This window comes from Pinus tabuliformis, chromosome 3_1 (assembly GCF_031772625.1).
Source record: "Pinus tabuliformis cultivar Carrire ecotype Pingquan chromosome 3_1, CPIR1, whole genome shotgun sequence".
Taxonomy (NCBI): domain Eukaryota; kingdom Viridiplantae; phylum Streptophyta; class Pinopsida; order Pinales; family Pinaceae; genus Pinus; species Pinus tabuliformis.
Window position 1 is genome coordinate 682,738,303 of NC_142301.1, and position 21,577 is coordinate 682,759,879.

Here is a 21,577-nt window from a genome sequence, read left to right on the forward strand (position 1 = left end):
GCGTATATTTACAATTTCAGAAGAGAGGGAAGGCAAGGCAGGGCAGACTAAATACGTCATGACAGGATTCGAAGGCTTGAATCATGGCCTTAACATTCCCCGTGCACTCGATACTGTAGTCCACCCCTCCATCAGTTTTCTCAGCAATAACCTGTAAAAGAATTTAATCAGCAGTTCTTGCAAGGCAAGGTAAAACTGTATTCAGCTTTAAAAGTTAATTAATATAAACTAAGTGACCTCTTGAACAGGCTTGGCGTGGTCCAGTGGGTTAATAAATTCTGTTACACCAAAGAGTTTTGCTGTAAAAGGATCAAAAAAATTAGAAAGGAAAGGCAATTCTTCAGTCAAACATATACACACTGACTCACAAATGACGAAAATGGGCAATTTAACATATATACACTGATTAACAAATGGTGGAAATGGTCAATTTTCAACCTTTTTCAAATCTTTCACTGTTTAAATCGATTCCAATTATTCGAGAAGCTCCTGCAATTCTTGCCCCTTCAGCAGCCTGCATAGATTAACCCAAACAAGATGCGTAACAGAAAACTAAAGGGTACACTCATGATATTGGTCCCAAAATATTCAGGAACTGTACTGAACTGTTAAATAATCATCATAATCCATTAATGACTCTAAAATAAGAGTATTGACACGAACATAAAGAGAGTACACTTTTCGTTAGTACTTACACCAAGCCCAACAGCCCCAAGGCCAAATACTGCTACTGTTGAACCCTTCTTGGGTTTGGCTACATTCAAAGCCGCACCCATCCCTGAATCCACAGCAAAATGAAGTTTGCATGACATTTCTAATCTAGGAAACGATCATGGGTTTCACAATCATCAACCAAGTACATTAAGAAGTTCGCATGAAGTAGTTACCTGTTGAGGCACCACAACTCAGAACACAGACTTTGTCAAGAGGGGCCTCTGGATTAATTTTGGCAACACAACCGGCATGAGCAACAGTGTACTCGCTGAAAGTCGATGTACCAAGGAAATGGTAAATCGGTTTCCCATCTTTTGAAAACCTTGTTTTTCCATCATTTATCATAACCCCTCTCTCAGTGTTAATTCTCAGAAGATCACACATGTTGCTCTCCTCTGACTTGCAGTGTCTGCATTCTCCACATTCTCCAGTAAATACAGGAAGCACAGTGTCACCCTCCTTGAGGTCAGTCACCCCTTCTCCAACACTCTCAACAACCCTGTGTCAACCAACCTATAGTTAGTGAACAATAAATCACAAAGTTTCTGTCTCGTTTTCCCTTCTGAAATTCTACATGCCTACTAGTATAACTAATTAATTTATTTTGAATAAAAAACAGAGTGCATACCCAGCTGCTTCATGTCCCAAAATGCGGGGAAAGAGAGGGGTTTGGCCCTGCAACAGAAAGCAGTATGAGTATCAGTAATTTAATTTCACTGTTGAAAATATGTAATAATCAATGTTTGTAGTGACTTGATTGTATAAAGAGGAAGCTAATGTATCATACAGTGCAGGGGAATGCCACATATCCAGACTTTAATTTTTATTGATGTTTAATAAATTTAGTTCCAATAATTTTTCAAAGCATACCTTTGCTTCCCAGAAATAAACGTCTGTATGACACAAGGCAGTATAATGAATTTTAATTCTGACTTCCATTGCCTGTGGGGGAGCCACCTCCACTTCTTCAATCTTCAGAGGCTCCCCTGCTGCCCAGGCAACAGCAGCTGCAACAGATATACAAATATCAAAATATATCAGATTTCAAGAAGCACACATACAGTTTGCATAAATCCAACTTAACCCTGAAATTCAATTTTGCCCTGAAATGATATACATGAAATAAATAGAATGTGGCCATGACTCTTTGCACTGAACTGAACTCAACTGGAGTAATTACCTTTGCATTTGATAACCTGGCCTGCAGTAGAGCTCGCCATTTTCCTTTCTGCGCAAATGGTCTTCTCTCGCTATGGTAGTATTATGCAGGACAAACAAAGGCTTGCTTCTTGCGTTGGTGGTGAAGGCAGATATGGTTCCTGAATTTATATCCCACTTCCCTTGAAACACTGATAATCGAATGCGGTGAAGGCGTTGCGAAGTCAGGCATGCCATATTTGTCGGGATAAGCCTCCATGTCATTAGTTTGAATTAATGAGGGCATAGTTATCTGCAATATTTATGGAGTCCATGGTTATCTGGTGGCCTTACCTATCAGCCATACAGGATCTATGAAATCCGAGTCTGCGTTTTGCGTTTTTCCACTTAACTGCTAACAGAAACGCTTGAACAATTTCCCGCTGAATGTGGATGCCAGGTGTCAGTCTCACAAACAAAAGGACGACGAAAAAGGTCTTTCAAAGGAAGGCCTATCGGCCTAATTAAACTTTTATAATTTATCATTACAGCAATTTCACTGTTTCACTGTTGAATTACGAAGTAATAAATGCTTTATATTGATAGAGTAGGACTCTATCACTAAAACATGACAGTGTCAGGCGAGTTTCTTTCGAATTGTGTAGTCTTCACGGTCCACGCGGCATGGATCTAGTCAGTCGTTTCTGGGGTGTTAGACCAATGCAATAATGAACTTTAATTCTCATTCTAGATTTTTATTTTTTTTTGGGTTAATTAGTAACCTATAATGTAATCTTAAAAGGTAAAATTTAATACGTAAATTTTAAATATTTTGATAAAACCACGTGGGTTTTAAATATAAATATAATAATAAAGAGATTTAAAAAATTAAATGAACATTTAAAGATCAGATTGCAAATTTTGTGGCACTACTAAATTTAGATTATTACAATACGAAGTGAATCAAGTATCATTTGTTTTTTTAATTTAATTTACAAAGTAATATTATTTATTATTTAATTTCCAAAATATTATTAATATATTTTAAAAATGGTGGAAGAGTATATTTTAAAAGTAGTAAGTGGTTAATTAAAAAAAAAATTAAAATGTTTATAGATAATTTTTTACTATTTTATAATTATTTTTTTTCAATTACTTTTTGCATAAAAAATAAACACTAAACAATAACACTACATATTACACTTATTCATTATTTAATATATATTTCTAAATACATAAATAACTTTAAAATCAGAAAAACATATTAAGCATTTTATGTATATTAAACATTTTATACGATTCACACAAATTCTTTTAAACGAGATGCAAAAAATATTAAAAAATAATGTGTATTTTTAAATACATAATAAACATTTTATACGATTCACACAAATTCTTTTAAACGAGATGCAAAAAAATATTAAAAAATAATGTGCATTTTTAAATACATAAATAACTCTAAAACCGAAAAAAAACATATTAAACATTTTATACAATACAGACAAATTCCTTTAAACAAAATCCAAAAAATATTAAAAAGTAACATAAACGTATAACATTTGAAATAAATTGCTGTTTTTTTAAAACGATGCCCGTTCACATGAAGGCACGGCGTGGCTACTCGATAAGGGCTCTGAGCGCTAGCCTTCAAGTGAGAACGAAATGTGCTAGAATATTAGAAGTTACTATTTTCTAATTTATTCATTTGAGTTTTTTTTAGTCTTTGTCATCTGGTAATGTCATAAGCATTAGTTCAGCGCCTTAACCATAAACAATAACCAAAGTTTGTAATCAAGCTCGTAATATTTTACACAACAACCTCTTTCACCATCTTATTTGGCCTCTTCCTAAGGCGGGGAGGCAAAAGCATAGGTTATATTCATTAGTTTACTTCCCGTTTACTTCCCATAAACTAGAATTGAATTAATGCTAACATTAACTCTGTAACTTTTAATGTTTATTATTTTTTCATTGCCTACGTTTTATAAAAAGGTTTTATAAACTTTTGTTGCTGCATGAAGATGGGAAGACAGGTAGCTTGCATGAAGTTGAGTGTGGCGAGAGGAGGGCTCATGGGCGTGGCGAGAGGAGGCCTTGCATGAAGATGCCCATGCATGTACTGAATCGACCTATTCGGCAATCTCCTTGCTTGCGGGCGCGTTGGGATCGTAGTCTATTTACGATCTCTTCCTTCTCGTAAGCCATCTCTGAGGCTGTCTCGGCTATCTTGACTATGCCACAATGGAAGAAGCTGCTCGGTTCCTACAGGCAACTTTGACAGGAATCCCAGTTCAGCCTTCATCGTCTAGAGATGGAAGAAGCTACTAGGTTCTTGCAGGCGACTTTGACCTGTAGGTGACTTTGACAGGAATCGTCTACAGAAATCGTAAGTAGCATCAATGAAATAGAGAACACTGTTAAAATTCATTTTCATACTAATTTAGTCGAAAACCAGCTTTGAAGTCTGAATGCTGACAATGGATATGTATGTAATTCATATTAAACGAAATATAGCACTTGTAATTAACCTAAAATTCTTTTGGATGCTACAGGTATACAAATTGATTATGGAGAACTGCAGAGCGAATGCAAAATACCTGACAGAAACCTTGAAAAGACTGAGCGAATGCAAAATACCTGACAAAAATCCTTGAAGAGACTAGGAGGATTTCATTCCTTCGGTAGCCCCTGCGTGGGAGATATATGCTTTGAGAACATCATTTCTTTTTCTATTTCATATGCAATGGCCCCTACAAGCTATTGACCCTCGGTAGCTCGATGGCCCAGAGGTGTAAGTGCAGGTAATAGGCAAACTGTCTCTGGACCTAGAACTGGAACCCAAGCCTTTGCTTTCTTAGTTGCTGGGCCAACATATGCAGGTTCAATCAACTGCCAGCTAACAACATGGATTCAACTGGTTGTGCTGCTTACTCTACCTTCGCTCTAGCTGCGCGGTGCTACTCTGCTCATCTATATCTGCAGTCAAGACTAAATGGTAGGCGTTGCGCTTCTTTCCTCCCCGCAACAACTTGAATCCTCCTTACATGCTGAAGAGATCATACATCACTAGACTAATTACAATACTCCAATTACTTTTAAAGATGCTTCTACTTAATCTCAAGCTTCACAAAACCTTCCGCATGCCAAAGGCTCAGAATCCTTCCTTCAGCCATGGAAGGAAGCCAGAGGCATAAGATTGAGTTGCTCCTCCCTACCATTCAAGGACCTTTTTGTTGCCCACCACGACAGGGCAGGTAGCGTTCTAAGCATAGTGATGACTCACACTTCCCTTGATTGCTCTACAAATTGTCAAGAATACCGACACCGACTTAATTAAGAGCGCAATTCATCATCAAAATTATGCCGAAGAGCACAGATGTTGAGGACAAGTGTGATTAAATACCTGACAAAACTGCCATGTCCATGGCTACCCACAACGAGAAAATGTGCCCCCAATTTGGCAGCGGCTTCACATATCCTCTTCTTGTTCTTGCCAATGACGACATGGATTTCTGCCTTCATACCATATCAATTGCAGATATTGATAGCTCACTTCAATATCCTCTGGGTCGTCTTCTTTTTTTGCAATTCAAGAAGTTCAAACACATGATTGCTAGGAATATATGTTGCACAATATATACAGACTAATATCAGAAAGAGATGTAAATGACTAAGGGATTTCAAGAATCAATTGAATTATTATCTGAAAGCATGTTGTTCAGAGGAGATCATAGGTTAAGAAGTGCTCCATCCAGACATTCAAAGGAGAAAACATAGGTTGCAGAGCACTATATCTGGATATTTACGAAGCGCATCTCACGGCCCTGCAATTCCCGTTATCTAATTCCTATGAGACCACTCAGATATGAATGTAAAACTGAACCACTCAGATATGAATGTAAAACTGAAAGACTTGAAACGTGACCAAAAGTATAAAACTAAGCATTGCTGCCAGCCTGCATGGGCATTTGAATGCATATTGACTAAGTGTCAAGCCATATATGACATTTGTTGAAGGTGATTTCTTAAACGTGCTTTGAGGGTTGTGGTACTTTTATGAGGTATCTTCTTCGCCACCTGTCATCGCAACGTGGAGTAGCAAGATCACCCTTTCTCGCATGGAGTCGCGCATGCCAAGGGCGGAATCTGGGACATTCAAATATGGGAAACACATTCTTCAGCGCTTATGTAAACCAAAAGTCAATCCCAATCCTAGACGTTCCACTCATTAGAGCTTAGTTTCCTTTTGAGGCTTAATGTATTTATAACGTATTAATAGAAGAGTTTGTTCAAACATTAGCATGGTCATTAACCAAATAGATCATATGAAAAAAAGACAAAGATAGTCACATGATTTTGGGCATAGTACTTAAGGTTTAAATCACCACTCTAACCAATATTCCAGTGTATTTGCGTGAATTTGTTTTAACAACAAGACTACCATATGACCTTTCAGATTGAGAGCAATCCAGCCGGGTGTGAAGCTCTATAGGCCTTTCATTGAATTCCTTCTTTATCATTCGTTTCTATTCTCTAAAGTCCGATCGGCCTGTTCGCTAATTCCTTATTCTGGGCTCCCTATTAAGGCACCCACCTGGTTGGAGGTATCCAAGTCAGGCTGTTTCGGTGGATCCGAAAAAGCTTATTATAGTGGGTGTTTATTATAAGAGAACTCGTAGTTGGCATGGTTCGAGTCATCATGTCCGTGTTCTAGAACTGGCAATTCTCTTTAGGCAAGTATATGAATTATAGCGCTCTCCCCTGAAGTAAGATATGAAAGCAAAGACCAGACGAGCAACTTACATACTTGTCCATAAGGTCGTTACAAATCGTTACACACTGTCAACTCAATTCCATTTATCGGCATCACAATTACGTTCACCGTTCAGCTGTTTATTATACCGCATACTACGGTTAAAGTACTCCAACCTGTAATAATGTATTACACATAGCCTGGTAAGCGATCTACCATGCATAAGTTATATATACAAAGTGTAATTTGATCAATGACAGTACGTTGAGCCAAGTTAATATACCTTGCACATTCAGCATGTTAACCATGTGAAAAGTTGTAGAATTACTAAAAAAGGAGATTCATTCCAGTATGATAAGAGCTTAATTAATGGTCAGGTATGACGGTCCTTAATGAGCCTAACCAGTACTCTTGCTGACTATTACGTGTAATGGCAAGTATGTTCCAGATGAAAACGCTGAGCTTTAGTTAGAGTGTATTATGAACACGAAGTACAATGCAGCTTAAAGAGTGGAACGCGTTGAGAAAACTCTTATTATATTTGACTCTACATCTATGTATATTATGACAGGTACTAGATACTAGTATGAGTAACAGCTTTACAAGTTCATGCACTCGGAAAGCTTAATGGTTAAGCTCAGATAAGTGCTAGATGTGAGCCTAATTAGTCCATGCATGAATTTACACTTCAACTTATCACAATATTAACATGGTATTGTTTATGTTTTATGCGAGTCATCAGGTATTGATTCCAGGTTGTAAATTCTTATTGTTTCCATGATTTACATTGTAAGGAATAGTGATGCATGTGACTTTTCAGGTGATGAAATACTCTTGTCTTTCTTTAAGCAATCTGTTTTACCAGTAATTCAATCACACGTAATAGCTTGATTTCTGGCTAGCAGCTCTTCACGAATAGAAATTAATGGGTTATATTACTACGCTCTTGATAGTAGACATCGCGTCCATGCTTTTACTTAATTTGTAATCATGGTAAGACAAGAGTGGTTAGTTTCATTACCAGAACATGGTTTACGTGTTACTAAGAAAACGTTATCATGGTCGACAAATCCAAGGGTAACATAGTCGTGATTACAGCTTACTATTGACCTGGCTGGATACCTTTTATGACTTAGCCACCATTGATTACAGCTTCATTGTTCAAGCTCGTGACTATTCCACTATTTGACTCTGTTACTACTTAATAATTGATAGAATATGGTATTTACTGCTTACTCCATAGATAGCAGAGTATTTCTCCAATGATTCTACTAACCTGTGTAGTGTAAGATCTAACCGTGCGTGATTACTTCAACGTGTAGTGGTCTCATGTAACTCATGCTGCTTTCAGTCATTTGCATGCTACACCAGTTCTTACTTATGGATTGCATGAACCTATTACTATTACGACCTTAGATGTGAATGGTAAACTTGATCAATACAACTTCGGTAGAAGTGCGTAGCTAGTTCTAGTTAAGGAAACATCCAAGCATATCTAGATAGAAAATGGCTAGTGCATGTTACTCAATCAATTAAGCATGAGTGCTTCCATATAATAAAGAAGTTTTACTAACATATACCTCTAGTGTTTTATCATGGCAATTCTAGGAGGAGTAATCCTACATCACTTATGCGGCAGTGCCTCCGAGGTTTCGATGAGAGCCCTCTAATTCTCTCTCCAGCACGTCCAGACACGCTATGCAGAGGAACAAGCACTTGAACGACGAGAGGCCAAGAGAACTAGGCAACGTAGTCTTCTTATACCGAGGAAAGACGAGTGGGCACTACGGAACCTTCTTCTGCGGAACCTACGGTCAGAAACTATGGGTACTCCATTTGCAGGAACCGAACTCCATTGAATCGACAACTAATAGATCTCGCTGCCCAGCGCTTTCCGAATATATATATAGAAGTCAGTAGCAATTAAAGTTGTGGTCTACAAACGCAGGAACACTGAAGAACCTGCAACATTTTGAGACCTATGCTGATCTTCAATGGGAATTGGCTGCAGAGGCTGGGCATAGACTTTTTCTGCGGCAGGGACTTGCTGCCACGCAGCCATCTTGTTTAATCTAATTCTAGGAGTTTTAAAATGAGTGGCACTCTTAATATGCTACATGAGTAATATTTCAGTAATTAAAAATTGGTTGGATATTATATTTGGTTTGGGTTACACTAGTTTTTAACATAATATTTGAGCTACACTAATTTTTACCATATTTCAATGCTACAATAATAATGTCATATGAGACACTATCTCAATCTTGTTTCAATCAATAGTCTTTACCATATTTCAATACTACAAGCGAGTAATGTCATATGATACACTATCTCAATCTTATTATTTTGTTTAATTTTTTTAACTATAGAATATTCATGCATGATGCACCATCTGTGTAACACAGTTTGTTATCCCTTTTTCGTAGAAAGCAGAATATTTGGGAGACAACGACGTCCCTAAGACAGGGCCGGCGCCAGCCTTACAGCGAAGCAGCAACCCTACCCATATGTGCAGCTAACGCGCGTTGATCGTGGGAATTTATTTGGATTTTGCTTCGTTCAATTCAATTCCCAGACAAGGACGGCCCGATCGCCGAAACGCCAGAGCCCTAACCCAATCCCGTTTTCGTGAAATGAGCCCTAATTGCATCGACTACTTACGGGTCAACTACGTTATATTATATTCCACATCGTCAGTCGCCGCTTTCGAACGTAACAATTATGTTTTATTCATGAACGTGCGTGAATTAATAGATGGAGAGTACATTTTGGGAATTTATTTTTTAATCAGAATTTACTGTTTTAGAATTTATTCATTTAATTTGAATTTGAGTTTAGTTTAGTTTGCTTGGTTTTTGTGAGAGATTATGTGAGTTTTAAAGAGTGACACTCTTAATAGGTGGTTTGATGGTATTTAAGTGATAAAAAATTATTTGAATATTGTATCTGGTTTCAATCACACTAAGTTGAATGGGTGTAATAGTTAAGAGCGTGTATTTCTTTTTAAAAAATGACAGATTCAAACTGAAAATGATAAAATATTAATAATAATATTGTGTAATAAAATTATAATTTTTTAAATATATAAATAAATTTAATACTCTATAAAATTATTTCCTTTTCAAATTTCAAATTTGTGATTGTAATAAATTTTTTGAAACTTCTCATAGAACTTTTTAACAAATTTTAGAGAAATTCCCAGAAACGAATCTATGGACTTATTAAGGATCATTGAGACACCATATTCTAGAAATTTCCCGGAGCTTATCTAGCCCCATCGTATCCGTTCAATTAATCATACATGAATCCTCGACTTTTCATAGCAATTATTAACAAATTTTACAAAATTTCCAAGAAATGAATCTGTGAACTTATTAAGGAATCATTCAGATACCATATTCTAGAATTTTCCTGGAGCTTATCCAGCCCCATCGTATTCGTTCATTTAGTCATACAATGAATCCTTGACCTTTGCTGCACCACTGCTTTTTCTATCACTAACGTCGACAACTAAGTTTTGACCAAATCAATTCATGCTCACCATAAACACGATTGATCTTTTCAGGGGCCTCTATATAAAGAGGCTCAGAATGGTAACGCATTATAAATCAATCTGGTATTGCGTTCGATAACAATATCAATCAATCCAGAGCGGTTGCTGCGTGTAGTAATGGCCTCCATGGAGATACGCAAACTTCTGGCTATTGTTCTTTTGCTGCATAATCTGCTTCCTATCGCTATGGGTATGGAAGCGCTTTTGGAATCCAGAATTGCTTAAACTTGTTTTGTTTATGAAAATTATTAGGCATAACATAACATTCTTCTATTTTTGTGCATCTGTGTGCAGGAGCGAACGGCCATATCTTGAGGGAATACATAGGCGCCTTCAGCAACGGCGTGAAATTTTCAGATGTGCCCATCAATCCGGCGGTGGAGGTCCACTTCATTCTCCCACAAACGGAAAGTTCAACATCTTCTGGGACACCGGCAGCCTGACTCCCAAGGCCGTGCAGGTCATAAAGGCCCAACACAAGAACGTGAAGGTCGCGCTGAGCTTAGGCGGGGATAGCGTGGGCAACGGTCACCCTGTCCAGTTCAAGCCATCGTCGGTGTCTTCGTGGGTTAACAACGCTGTCACGTCGCTGTCGAAGATAATCAAAGAATACCATCTCGATGGCATCGACATCGACTACGAGCATTTTCAGGCCGACGATAACACGTTTGTAAATTGCATCGGGCAGTTGATCACGCGGTTAAAGCGGAGCAAAGTCATCTCCTTCGCGTCCATCGCCCCCTTCGAAGACAGGGGCGCTGTGCAGTCCCATTACACAGCCTTATGGGGCAAATACGGGCACGTGATTGACTACATTAACTTCCAGTTCTACGCGTACGATGCCAGCACCACGGTTTCTCAGTTCATCCACCACTACAATACTCAGGCATCTCTGTACAAGGGAGGGAGAATACTGGTTAGTTTTAGTACAGAGAAAGGCGCTGGAGGTCTCTTGCCCGATCATGGGTTCTTTCGGGCATGCAAAATGCTGAAGCAGAAGGGGGAATTGGAGGGCATCTTTGTGTGGTGTGCAGACAAGTCAAAGCCTAATGGCTTCAAATATGAAAAGCAAGCAGAAGCTCTTTTGGCGTGACTGGATTGATTTGATAGCCGCTACTTATCATAGCGAATCATCACTCACTCAGACGATGCCCTATAATAACTAAAGGAATAAATATTTGGGTTCGAATTGCATTGTAACCGCCAGCCTTGGAATTTCAAATTTACTTCGCCGATTTACTGAAAATTTGGTCAGTTGTTTTTTTCTCCCTTTTCATTTTACGCTTAGTATGGATAAGTCAGCGAAAGTTAATGAACATTATATAAAAGAAAATAACAGCGTATTGCGTAAGTTTGTGAACGTTATGCATAAGTCAGCGAAAGTTAATGAACATCGTGCAAACGAAAATAACAGTAATTTTATAATAGGAAAAATATTTTAATATTTTAGATTTTTACGATTTATACTATATAGTAATAATAAGATAATTGTTTGGATTAATTATATCGTTAACATTAATTTATTTTTAAAACAAAAGTGAAAAATCAATATTTTCAATTATTTAAATGGCAGAGATACATCCAGCCCAGAAATTAATCATTGTAAATGAAAAAAAATTCATTATTGAAATCGCAATAACAATTTGTTTTAATATAAGTCTTTATAAGTTAACAGTTGGTTTTGATATAAGTTTTTATGAGTTTATCTTTTAAAATGAAGAAAAATATTCGTAATAAGTAAAAAACCAATCACGATTATAGAATATTCCTAATAAGTAAAAAAGCCAATCGCCACAATTATAGAATAAACTCTGAAAAGAATTTTGTAAATCTTTAGATTTGAGATAGTGACCATTGGCCTCCTCTACCAGTAAACCTGTAATTTAACCAATACTCGATTTATGGCTAATAACTTAAATGCTCGATATGTCAAACAAACAATTTTATGACCTTGCAATTTTTTTAAAACTATAATTATTAAAAAAAAAAAAATTGAAAAAAAAAAAAAAAAAAACTTCCATAGAACATCGAATTCGAGGCCCATTAACCGCGATTTCGATATATAAAACCGTATATGGTGAAGTCCAAAAGCACAAAAAGACATTATTGTACCTTTATAGCTCTATTTTAGTGATTCAATTTAATAGATCTGGGTTGGGTTTGCTTGTGTACAACATTAGACTTTTAGATTAATCACACCTTTAATGAGTTCATAAATATTTTAGCTTAGATTAAACTAATAAATATTTTACGTTTAAAGACTTCAGAAACTAATAAACTAATTTGGGAATGTTAAAATATCACTAGCCATAGAATTTGTTGTAGCATTTTATATCTTTTGTCATATAATTTTTTTGAGTAGATATAGAAGCCTCTTAGAGACATTCTTTGGGTTGATAGGAGACTAGTGCTTAGGGCATCTGAGATGAGGGTTTTTGAAGATTATCTAAAGGTTTTGTGTTGCACTCCATATGTCACGTAATAGGTTCAACAACCCTTCGCTAAGGTAAACTCAAGAAAACACATAGATCGAACATTGGTAGATATGGATAATATCAGGGAGAAATGCGTTGGTTCTAGTGGCTGACACAGAACAATACACAATTTAACATTGTTATTATAGTATAGGTGAACAAGAGGAAGCAGAGGAGGGAAATCGATGCAGAGGACTCGACATAACACAAAATCCTAAGAAACATTCTTCAGTAGAAATATGGAAGAGTGAGGAGGTTAAAATGCAGAAAAAGTGGAGAGTGAATTAAGGTCTCAACTTATATGCCTCATGAATACATTTGTCACCAATTAGCATAAGTAAATTGGTGCTTACATACAGGTATTGTAGGCTATCAAATAACACAAGTAAATCATTTGATTACATAGGTACTGCAAGTTATCAAATAACACAAGTAAATATATGTTTACATAGATGCTTCTCACTACTTAGCGGCATATATACAACCATGAGAGAGTGAAACTGGTAGTTTCATAACACAATTTCAGAAGAGGAAAGACATATATGAAATGATATACAAAGGGGAAAACATATTGTGCATTGCTCCGATTGGAATCAACCAAACTGCTTCATTAATCTTTGAAGATGGAGTCCAAATCACCAGTCCATTACATTTAACAATTGTATATGCCCGAGCACCTTATGAACAAGCAAATTGAACCAAAGTGGAACCACTCTCTCTACAAACAGAGCTCAGAACTTGCAAAAGTAGAATTCGGGCCTCTAGAATGCAGAAATTGGGAACCTCATTTAAGTGTTTCTTCCCTCTATTTATAAGGAGAGAGGAAGATTTGAATGACAATTACAAAATATCTCAGCCGAGCTCCAGTTGTCTGATCGACTAGCTGTCTGAGCTTGCGATGGCTCTGTTGTCCAAAATTATTACAACAGATTTGATTACTTCTTTAAAATGCAACAAAGTACAAAATAACAAAACATGGGAAATCTAAATAATGCTTGTAGAAAAATATCTCCATGCCAATTCCTGTGATCGCCTCTGATCAGGCCACGCCTTTTCCATGATGTTCCTCCTTTGTTACTCGGCAGGTTCACCTCTCATCTTCGCCTTAACTTCTTGAATTCCCCACTTTTTGGAGAAAGGAGCAACTAACTCTCGGTTTCTTGTCACACTGCAGAAACAGAGATCGACCTCATAGTCTTTCATTCCATTGCTGCGTGGAGCTCCATGTTGAGAAACTAATTATCAGGTGACCTGCACACTGCTTCTTGAGTCTTATACCTCCATTTATCTCACTGAAGATGTGCGTCAGAGCACAGATATGGCTTGTATCACCTCAAGGCAGACCCAACAATCTTTCCTGCAGATCGTGGTCCTTGCTGCCTTGACCCAACGATCTTTGACAATGACTGTTACACTTGAGACCAACTCCTATGTTCCTGCATTCAATCTTGCAGCTACCGATTCATACATTCTTTAAATCTATATACTTCCTTATTGGAGCAATTCCATATCGATTCCATGTTTCCATCACCGATATGGTTGATGCTATGATATTGCAATCACCGGTATCTTTGGACCTCTGATATGCAATCTCTGATATATCCAACCTCCAGTATTCCTCCCTAAGGCTTAAATCCTTGAACTTCAGCAGACCATATATTTTGATCCAAGAGTCCATTTTTGGACTTCCAAATATCGTTGGAAAGCTTGTTCAGAGCACTTTGTAATGGAGAGGGTTTGATTTAGCCTTTGATTCCTTCTGCTGCTCGGAAAATGATTGCAAAATTCTCTTCTCATTTACTCTTTGGAGAGCCGGAAACACATTTTGTAGTAAGTGACAACATTGGCTCCAATTAGGGACAATGCCTTGCTGGCAAGGTGTGAGAACCTGCAAACTTGTAGCCTTCACCATTGGGAATGGAGTAAAAAATATATCGAACCTATAAAACCAAAAAATCTCCATGGAAATTTATTTGTTAGGAGTCCTTTCCTCATAAAACTAAAATGAAAAATTACAAACTGTAAGAATTGGAAATTAAATACTCATATAGTGAGCTTATTTATATACAACTCCTGCTTAGGCATAAGGCTCAATTCACCCAAGTGAGGCCAACCTTCAAATGATACTAGCCCAACATCTGAGTACTGGACCTTATGTCATTGTTCTCTTGGAAGTCAACAACTAAAATAGGCATGCTTCACTGCCCCCAAATTGATATTTGATGCTCAACTCTTTTAATCTCATCCATGATCCTTCTAGTTGGGATTGGAATTGATATATATTGTTGCAGGCCAAAGAAATATGTTTACAATAAGATTAAAACAATGGAGTCGCCAAGGTGAGAGATCTTCAACCCACACTTCCCTTGCTCACTCGACAGAGGGAATGTAAAAATTGTCGTATCCACAGAAAAATAATTTTTATCATTCCCCAACAACGGTGCCAGAAAGATGTTATAGGATTTTCTATCGCCTATCACACAATTGCTTTCAGAAGATATAGAAGCCTCTTAGAGACAATCTCTGGGTCGATAGGAGACCAGTGCTTAGGGCATCCGAGATGAGTGCTTTTGAAGATTATCTAAAGGCTTTATGATGCACTCCATATGTCACATAATTGGTTCAATAGCCCTTCACCAAGGTAAATTAAAGCAAGCATATAGATTGAAATAAACACTAGTAGATATGACTAATCTCAAAGAGAAATGTGTTGGTTTTGGTGGCCGACACACAAAAATACACAGTTTAACATTGTTATTGTAGTATAGATGAATAGGAGGAAGGAAAAGGAGGGAAATCAGTGCATCGGACTGGAAATAACAAAAATCATAAGCAACAATCTCTAGCAGAAATATGCAAGGGCGAGGAGGTGAAAATGCAGAAAAAGTGGAGCAGGAATTAAGGTCTCAACCTCTATGCCTCATGAATACATTTGTCACCAATTAGCGTAAGTAAATCTGTGCTTACATACAAGAATTGTAGGTTATCAAATAACACAAGTAAATCTGTGGTTACACAGGCACTGCAGACTATCAAATAAAACAAGTAAATGTGTTCACACAGGTACTTCTCACTACTTAGAAGCATACATAAACCCATGAGAGAGTGAAACCGGCAACTTCATAACATATTTTTAGAAGAGGAAAAACATACATGAAATGATAAACAAAGGGTAAAACATAATGTGCATTGCTCAGATTGGAATTGACGAAATTGTTTAATTAATCTTTGAATATGGAGTCAAAATCACCAGTCCATTACATTTAACAATTGTATATGCCTGAGCACCTTATGAACGAGCAAATTGAACCAAAGTGGAAACACTCTCTCTACAAACAGAGCTCAAAACCTGAAAAAGAAAAATTCGGGCCTTTAGAATGCAGAAATTGGGAACCTCGTTTAAGTGTTTCTTCCGTCTATTTATAAGGAGAGGGGAATCTTTGAACAATATTTACAAAATATCTGAGCCGAGCTCCAGCTGTCTGATTGACTAGCTGTCTCGTCGTGCGATGGCTTTGTTGCCCAAAATGATTACAACAGATTTGATTGCTTCTTTAAAATGTAACAAATTACAAAATAACAAAACACGGGAAAACTGAATAAAGACCATATCAAAATATATCCATGCCAATTCTTGTGATCGCCTCTGATCATGCCACACCTTGTCCATTATGAGTCCATCATATATGTGGCTTATGAATTGTTGCATATATCTGGGGAGGTTTCTAGTTCTCTATCAAAATTTAACATTGAAAAATAAATTATATGCTATGAAAAAGGTTAATTGTTTTCTATGACTAATGTTAAATATAGAGATATAATTGAATGCTTAACCTCTCATCATCCTTGATGTCATTTATTCCACTAATTAATGACATGTATGCCAAAATTTCGATAGTTTTAATAAAATTGTGAATGGATATTTACAAATCCATGAAATAAATTTGATGGTAAGTTATCCATCATTATTCCACAGTTCATATAAAACCTATTAGGTATATATAACAGTTAATGTGAGTTTACTCTTCATATCCGGTTATAGTGAATTAATGTGAGTTTACTCTTCATATCAGGTTATAGTTTCTAATTGCAAAAGAAAACAAGTTTAGTTTATATATATATATATATATATATAGTATGAAAATATAGTAAATTATTTAATTAGTCATAACTTAATTATGGAACTCTATAGGTGTTTTTAATTTGTCTCAAGGGAAACTAGATATTTTTAACCACCAACATAATTCATTAAAACAAGTCTAACTATAACATAATTGTAATACAAAAAATTGTCACTAAGCATTCCACCCTTTTAAGAGTAAGAAGAAGTAACAAGGGCGGGTCTTTTGGGAGCAAGGAGGTTAGATTAACATTGCAAATGGATTTCCAGATGTTCAAGCCTTGCATCCAGTCTTTCCAAGTTAAAGCATTGATTCCTCTGAACTAGTTTAATGTCTTCCACAGAAGAAAAGATATGGTATATCCCATGTTTGTCTTTTAAGACCCTATCAAGCAAATTCCTCATCCTCTAATGTAAAGTTATGGACTTGAGGAACAATTCCCTTCTTTCCTTGGTGTAGCCAAGGTTAGGAACCCCGTGAGAAACCTCTTCCAAAATATCTGAATCTCAAAACACTTGGGGGTCCAAAGCAGTAGCGGACTCTTGGTTTCCAATCTTATTGCAGATCTAGAGAGACAACAAAATATAAATTGTCACTAGTTTTGTTAGAAATGGATTTTCCAATGCCTCATTTCCTTATGAGCTAAGTATGGTGAGTTGTAAGCTCAATTGGGACTTGCATCTGTCCAGTTGTCGTAGTTATCCTTAACTGACACTAAACCTCCTTCATTGCTATATAATGGAGGTATTCTATGTACTTTTACATGATATTGTGATTAATAAAATACTCTTTCATTATATCAGAGTGGGTGATTCTTGCCCTGTTGAATTCATTTTTGGAGTTTCCTAATTTTTTCCGTGCCCTGAATGGGGTCTCTGTGATCAGGTGTACATAGATCAGGTCAGATCTGAGTTTGATACCCATGGCTTCTTCATAGTCAGGGTTCCAAGATTCATATTGGCACCGAATTTTATTTTATTTTTTGTAGTGATCACTAATATTTGATCGTTGTATTGAGATCATAGTATCAATTGGAATTCGTCCACTATAATCATATTTCTGAAGTCTCACTCTAGTAAATCATAGAGGGGAGCAAAACCTTTCATCATTGATGCTCAAATTCAATCAGGACCAAATCCGGAGTTAGATTACTCGGATTCGGCTTTTTTAGTGGGTTGATCTTTACTCTTTTGGCAGTTGAGCATCTGCACGTGCAACAGATACTTCGACGACATGCTAATATTTTTGTTACAGTTGAAGTCTCATGTACAACTCTCTCATCTGGGGAGAAGGGTGCACATCTGCCTTAATCTCTAGAATCCATACGAGATAACTAAATGGTATAATATCTGAAGCTCATGTTTTGAGAGAGAAGAGCTTTGGGTTATATCATTGATCTAGTTTGAAAATGTCAGCAATATTCCATCATGAATTGGTCTAATAGTGGATCGTGGTTTTGATCTCGAGCTCACCCTCTACAGATACGCTGACTCTAGTTTTTTTGCTGCAATCTAAATTTTCCCTTCATTGCCTCCAGGCCGATCAACAATTAGGCATAAGGGAAACATATTTGAATTGCAAGCCAAGACAAGTGGATATGCATACTTGTATTCGTGGGAACAAAGGCCTGCATTTGTTTGTTATGAAGCAACGACTATTATAACAAATTCTCATAAGTGTCATGCAAACGAACACGAAAGAGGCATATGCGTGGGGATTATCGTTGGGGTGTTAATTTGCCTATGTTATTGGGGAGATTACAATTGGGTTTTATTTGCCTCTCACCTCTCTTAAGCCCAATAAAAGCACATTTTTTATTATTAGTTGTTTGTACTACGGGTCCTTTTTCCATAAAGGGTTTTTAAAAGAAGGATTATTTTTTTCTGGGCACAAATTCTTTAAAACAAGGATATTAAATCTTAAAATTTCCATGCATTGTTTTATATGAAAATGATGCCGAATGGGGAATAGCCATATATTCATTTGGTTGATGTATTTGGTATCTTGATGGATGCTAGTTATGAAATCCTTTCTTGTTTTCCAGTGGTACAAATGTTGTTGAATTGATATGATTTGTAGCATGCTTTGAAGTGTAAAGTAGTTGTTGTTGTCATCATCAACTTTTTTTTATAGTAATTTTTGTGGCTAGTGAAAACACATTTGCCAACTTTTGTTATCAAGATGGGTAAAATATTTTAGGATCTTCATGAGAAGAAGGCACCAGATGAACTTCATGAAGAGGATATTCAATTGCAGTCAATCTTAGCCCTTTTTCAAGGAGAGAATGCAACTCTTAAAAATAGGTTGCAAACTTCATTTGCTCAAAAAATCAAGAAGGTTGACCATCTAGATTCAACCATGGGAAAATATTTCCAAATTCTTGCAGATGAACTTCAAGAAAAGATTGACCTCCTTGATGAACTGGAGGAGGAAGTTGAGACTTTTTCTGACTCAAGAATAGAAATTTTAAGGAAGCAACTAGAAGAGAAAAAAGTTTAGCATGTTATGAATATTAATTGTTTAAAAGAAAAATGTTGGAACAATATCATTTTTTCAAACAAGATTATGATGCCTTATCTCAGCAACTAATTGAGAAGGAGGAGGTCATTCAAAAGTTTCAATATTCTAAGCAAAAACTTGAATTGGAAGTTAGTCTTCTTCAAAAATTTGAGATGGAGATAGTTGACATTAAGGTGCCAAGCTCTCATTCTTCCACACTTGATGATGAATACCAGAAGCCTTGTAACACCCTCTTCCCACATCTACCCAAGCAACCAGCCAGCCGACGTAAACATGTGATGAGAGGCCACTATGATATGACTTGACCTCCTAAGTCACATTAAGGAAGTGGAACCAACAGAAACACACCATACAGACATCCAACATCATCAACAGAACCCTTAGAGGACAAGTCATCCACTCAAACATCTTGTCTCTAGGCCCCACTGCTATTTTAAGTCTCTTGGGCCATAGTCAGTCTCATGCTATTGGAAAGGGAGCGACCAACAACCTAAAGTCTCTTTCACATGTTTGACCACCAACGACTTTGGATGAGAATTGCTAGTGTTGTGCCATCGACCTTAGGATTTAAGTCACCTTTTCAGGCTCAGAGCCCAGGTCACTGCCCAGAATTGATCCATCTCTTCAAATTAGTAAGATAAGATGGAAATTACAGTACTAATGAAAATACTCGTTCAAGACCTTGTCCAGACCCCTACTAGCCATGACAGGCATTTCATCCAACATGTTGCAAATGTGTAATCTACAGGTGTAGTTCAAAGTTCTGAGTATAGGGGTCTCATACTTAGCTGAGAATCACTAAGAACCATTGATGGCTCAATGCATCAACTACCATTCCATCCATTATGTCATAGATACATTGATCATTCAATTATAAGTAAAAAGAGCCACACATGGCTGCTGTCATAAAACACATACATAACCGGCATAATAGCAACAAAAAATACTCATGAAAGTATAGTAATATAGACCACATATAATTAATCAAAATGCTCATAGAAATACAACGAGAAATAACCATTCATTAGTTATGTAAAATACAAATCCGGGATGGGACTTCCACGTTACACCCGACCGTAGAATGGCTATGCCAAAACTCTCTTCAGCCATTCACCCCTGAACCATATTCCAAGCATGAATGTGGGATATCATCGAACACATCAATTAAACCTCATCTAGGGATTCCAAAATCCATCCACCTCAACCCATCAAATAGTGATTCCACCTCATGGTTGAAAATCACCAAACCATCATCAAATTGGTCTCCATCCAAACCTTCCAGGGCTTCCAGAGCATTTGTTCCAACAATGGCTTCTAGGACTAGTAACTCAACCCATAGCTATCCTTGAGCTTCCTGAGAATTTGTCTAACCAAGGCTTACAAAATTAGTAACTCAACCCACCAATTGCTTCCAAAGCGTTTTTCTAACCAAGGCTTCTAGGACTAGCAACTGAACCCAAGTTGTTACAGGGATTCCAGAGCGTTTTCCCGGCCAGGGCCTTCAGGAACTAATAACTCAACCCAAGCTAAGGAAACATGAGAACCAACCAAAATAAAACAATGAAAATAAACCCACAATCACCATGGCTATCCAAGAAATGGCAAGGCTAGGAAATCCATTATCAATCTAGGCAAATCCTTCCTGCCAATGATAGATCATAGCCAAGAAACCACATGCATGTGCCATGCATGCCAAAACTAGTGAAGGAAACATACATGCAACTCAATACCTGCAAGCAAATCTGATGTAGCTGCTGATCCTTGTGGATCCTTTCACTTTCCTGTTTTTCCTTTGCCTTCTTGCTCCAAGAATCCAAGTACGCCACACCCTCCAAGAGTGATCCAAGAAAATTCTAAGTGTCCAAGAGTATGATAGAGAGAATAATGAGAGAGAGCTCCAACACCAAATTGAAAAAAGGTTACCAGTTGATCCTCAGAAACCTTTTTATGGATGAGGCCTAGATTTTCCTCATTTTGCATTATTTCCTTCATTTTCCTCCTCACATGCAACATGTGACCTTTCACCTCCTTTTTCTCCTAATTTACATTATTTTCATAAATAAATGTACCAAAAGTGTCTTTTTGCATATTAATGCCCTAGCCATTGCCTTTGCCATTTTTCTTAAGGATAAACAACCAAATGAATACCCCCTTAGGATATTTTTCCTAACATTCAGCTTGGAGTAGTTGTCCCATCGACCGTGGTTATTTTTTTAAGCTTTTATTACATGGAATTTCCACCAGGGCTGTTATAGAACCCTCCCCCTTGGGGGACACCATCCTCAATGTTCAATCACTCATATAC

General features: G+C 37.0%; 1 protein-coding gene and 1 pseudogene across 2 annotated transcripts; one reads left to right on the forward strand and one right to left on the reverse strand.

The window, feature by feature from the left end:
* Positions 1-16: 16 nt before the first annotated feature.
* LOC149188945 (alcohol dehydrogenase 1-like) lies at positions 17-2,243 on the reverse strand. Its single transcript, XM_089410088.1, has 8 exons — positions 1,895-2,243; positions 1,585-1,721; positions 1,343-1,389; positions 888-1,213; positions 696-778; positions 439-514; positions 238-299; positions 17-151 (listed from the first exon to the last, which is right to left on the reverse strand). Exons 1-8 carry the CDS (start codon positions 1,932-1,934, stop codon positions 17-19), a joined length of 906 nt encoding a protein of 301 aa, XP_089266214.1. The 5' UTR covers positions 1,935-2,243.
* A 7,978-nt stretch (positions 2,244-10,221) lies between these two features.
* On the forward strand, positions 10,222-11,355 carry LOC149188946 (chitinase 1-like; annotated as a pseudogene). Its single transcript, XR_016256313.1, has 2 exons — positions 10,222-10,347; positions 10,452-11,355. The product of XR_016256313.1 is annotated as a chitinase 1-like (transcript).
* Positions 11,356-21,577: the final 10,222 nt, after the last annotated feature.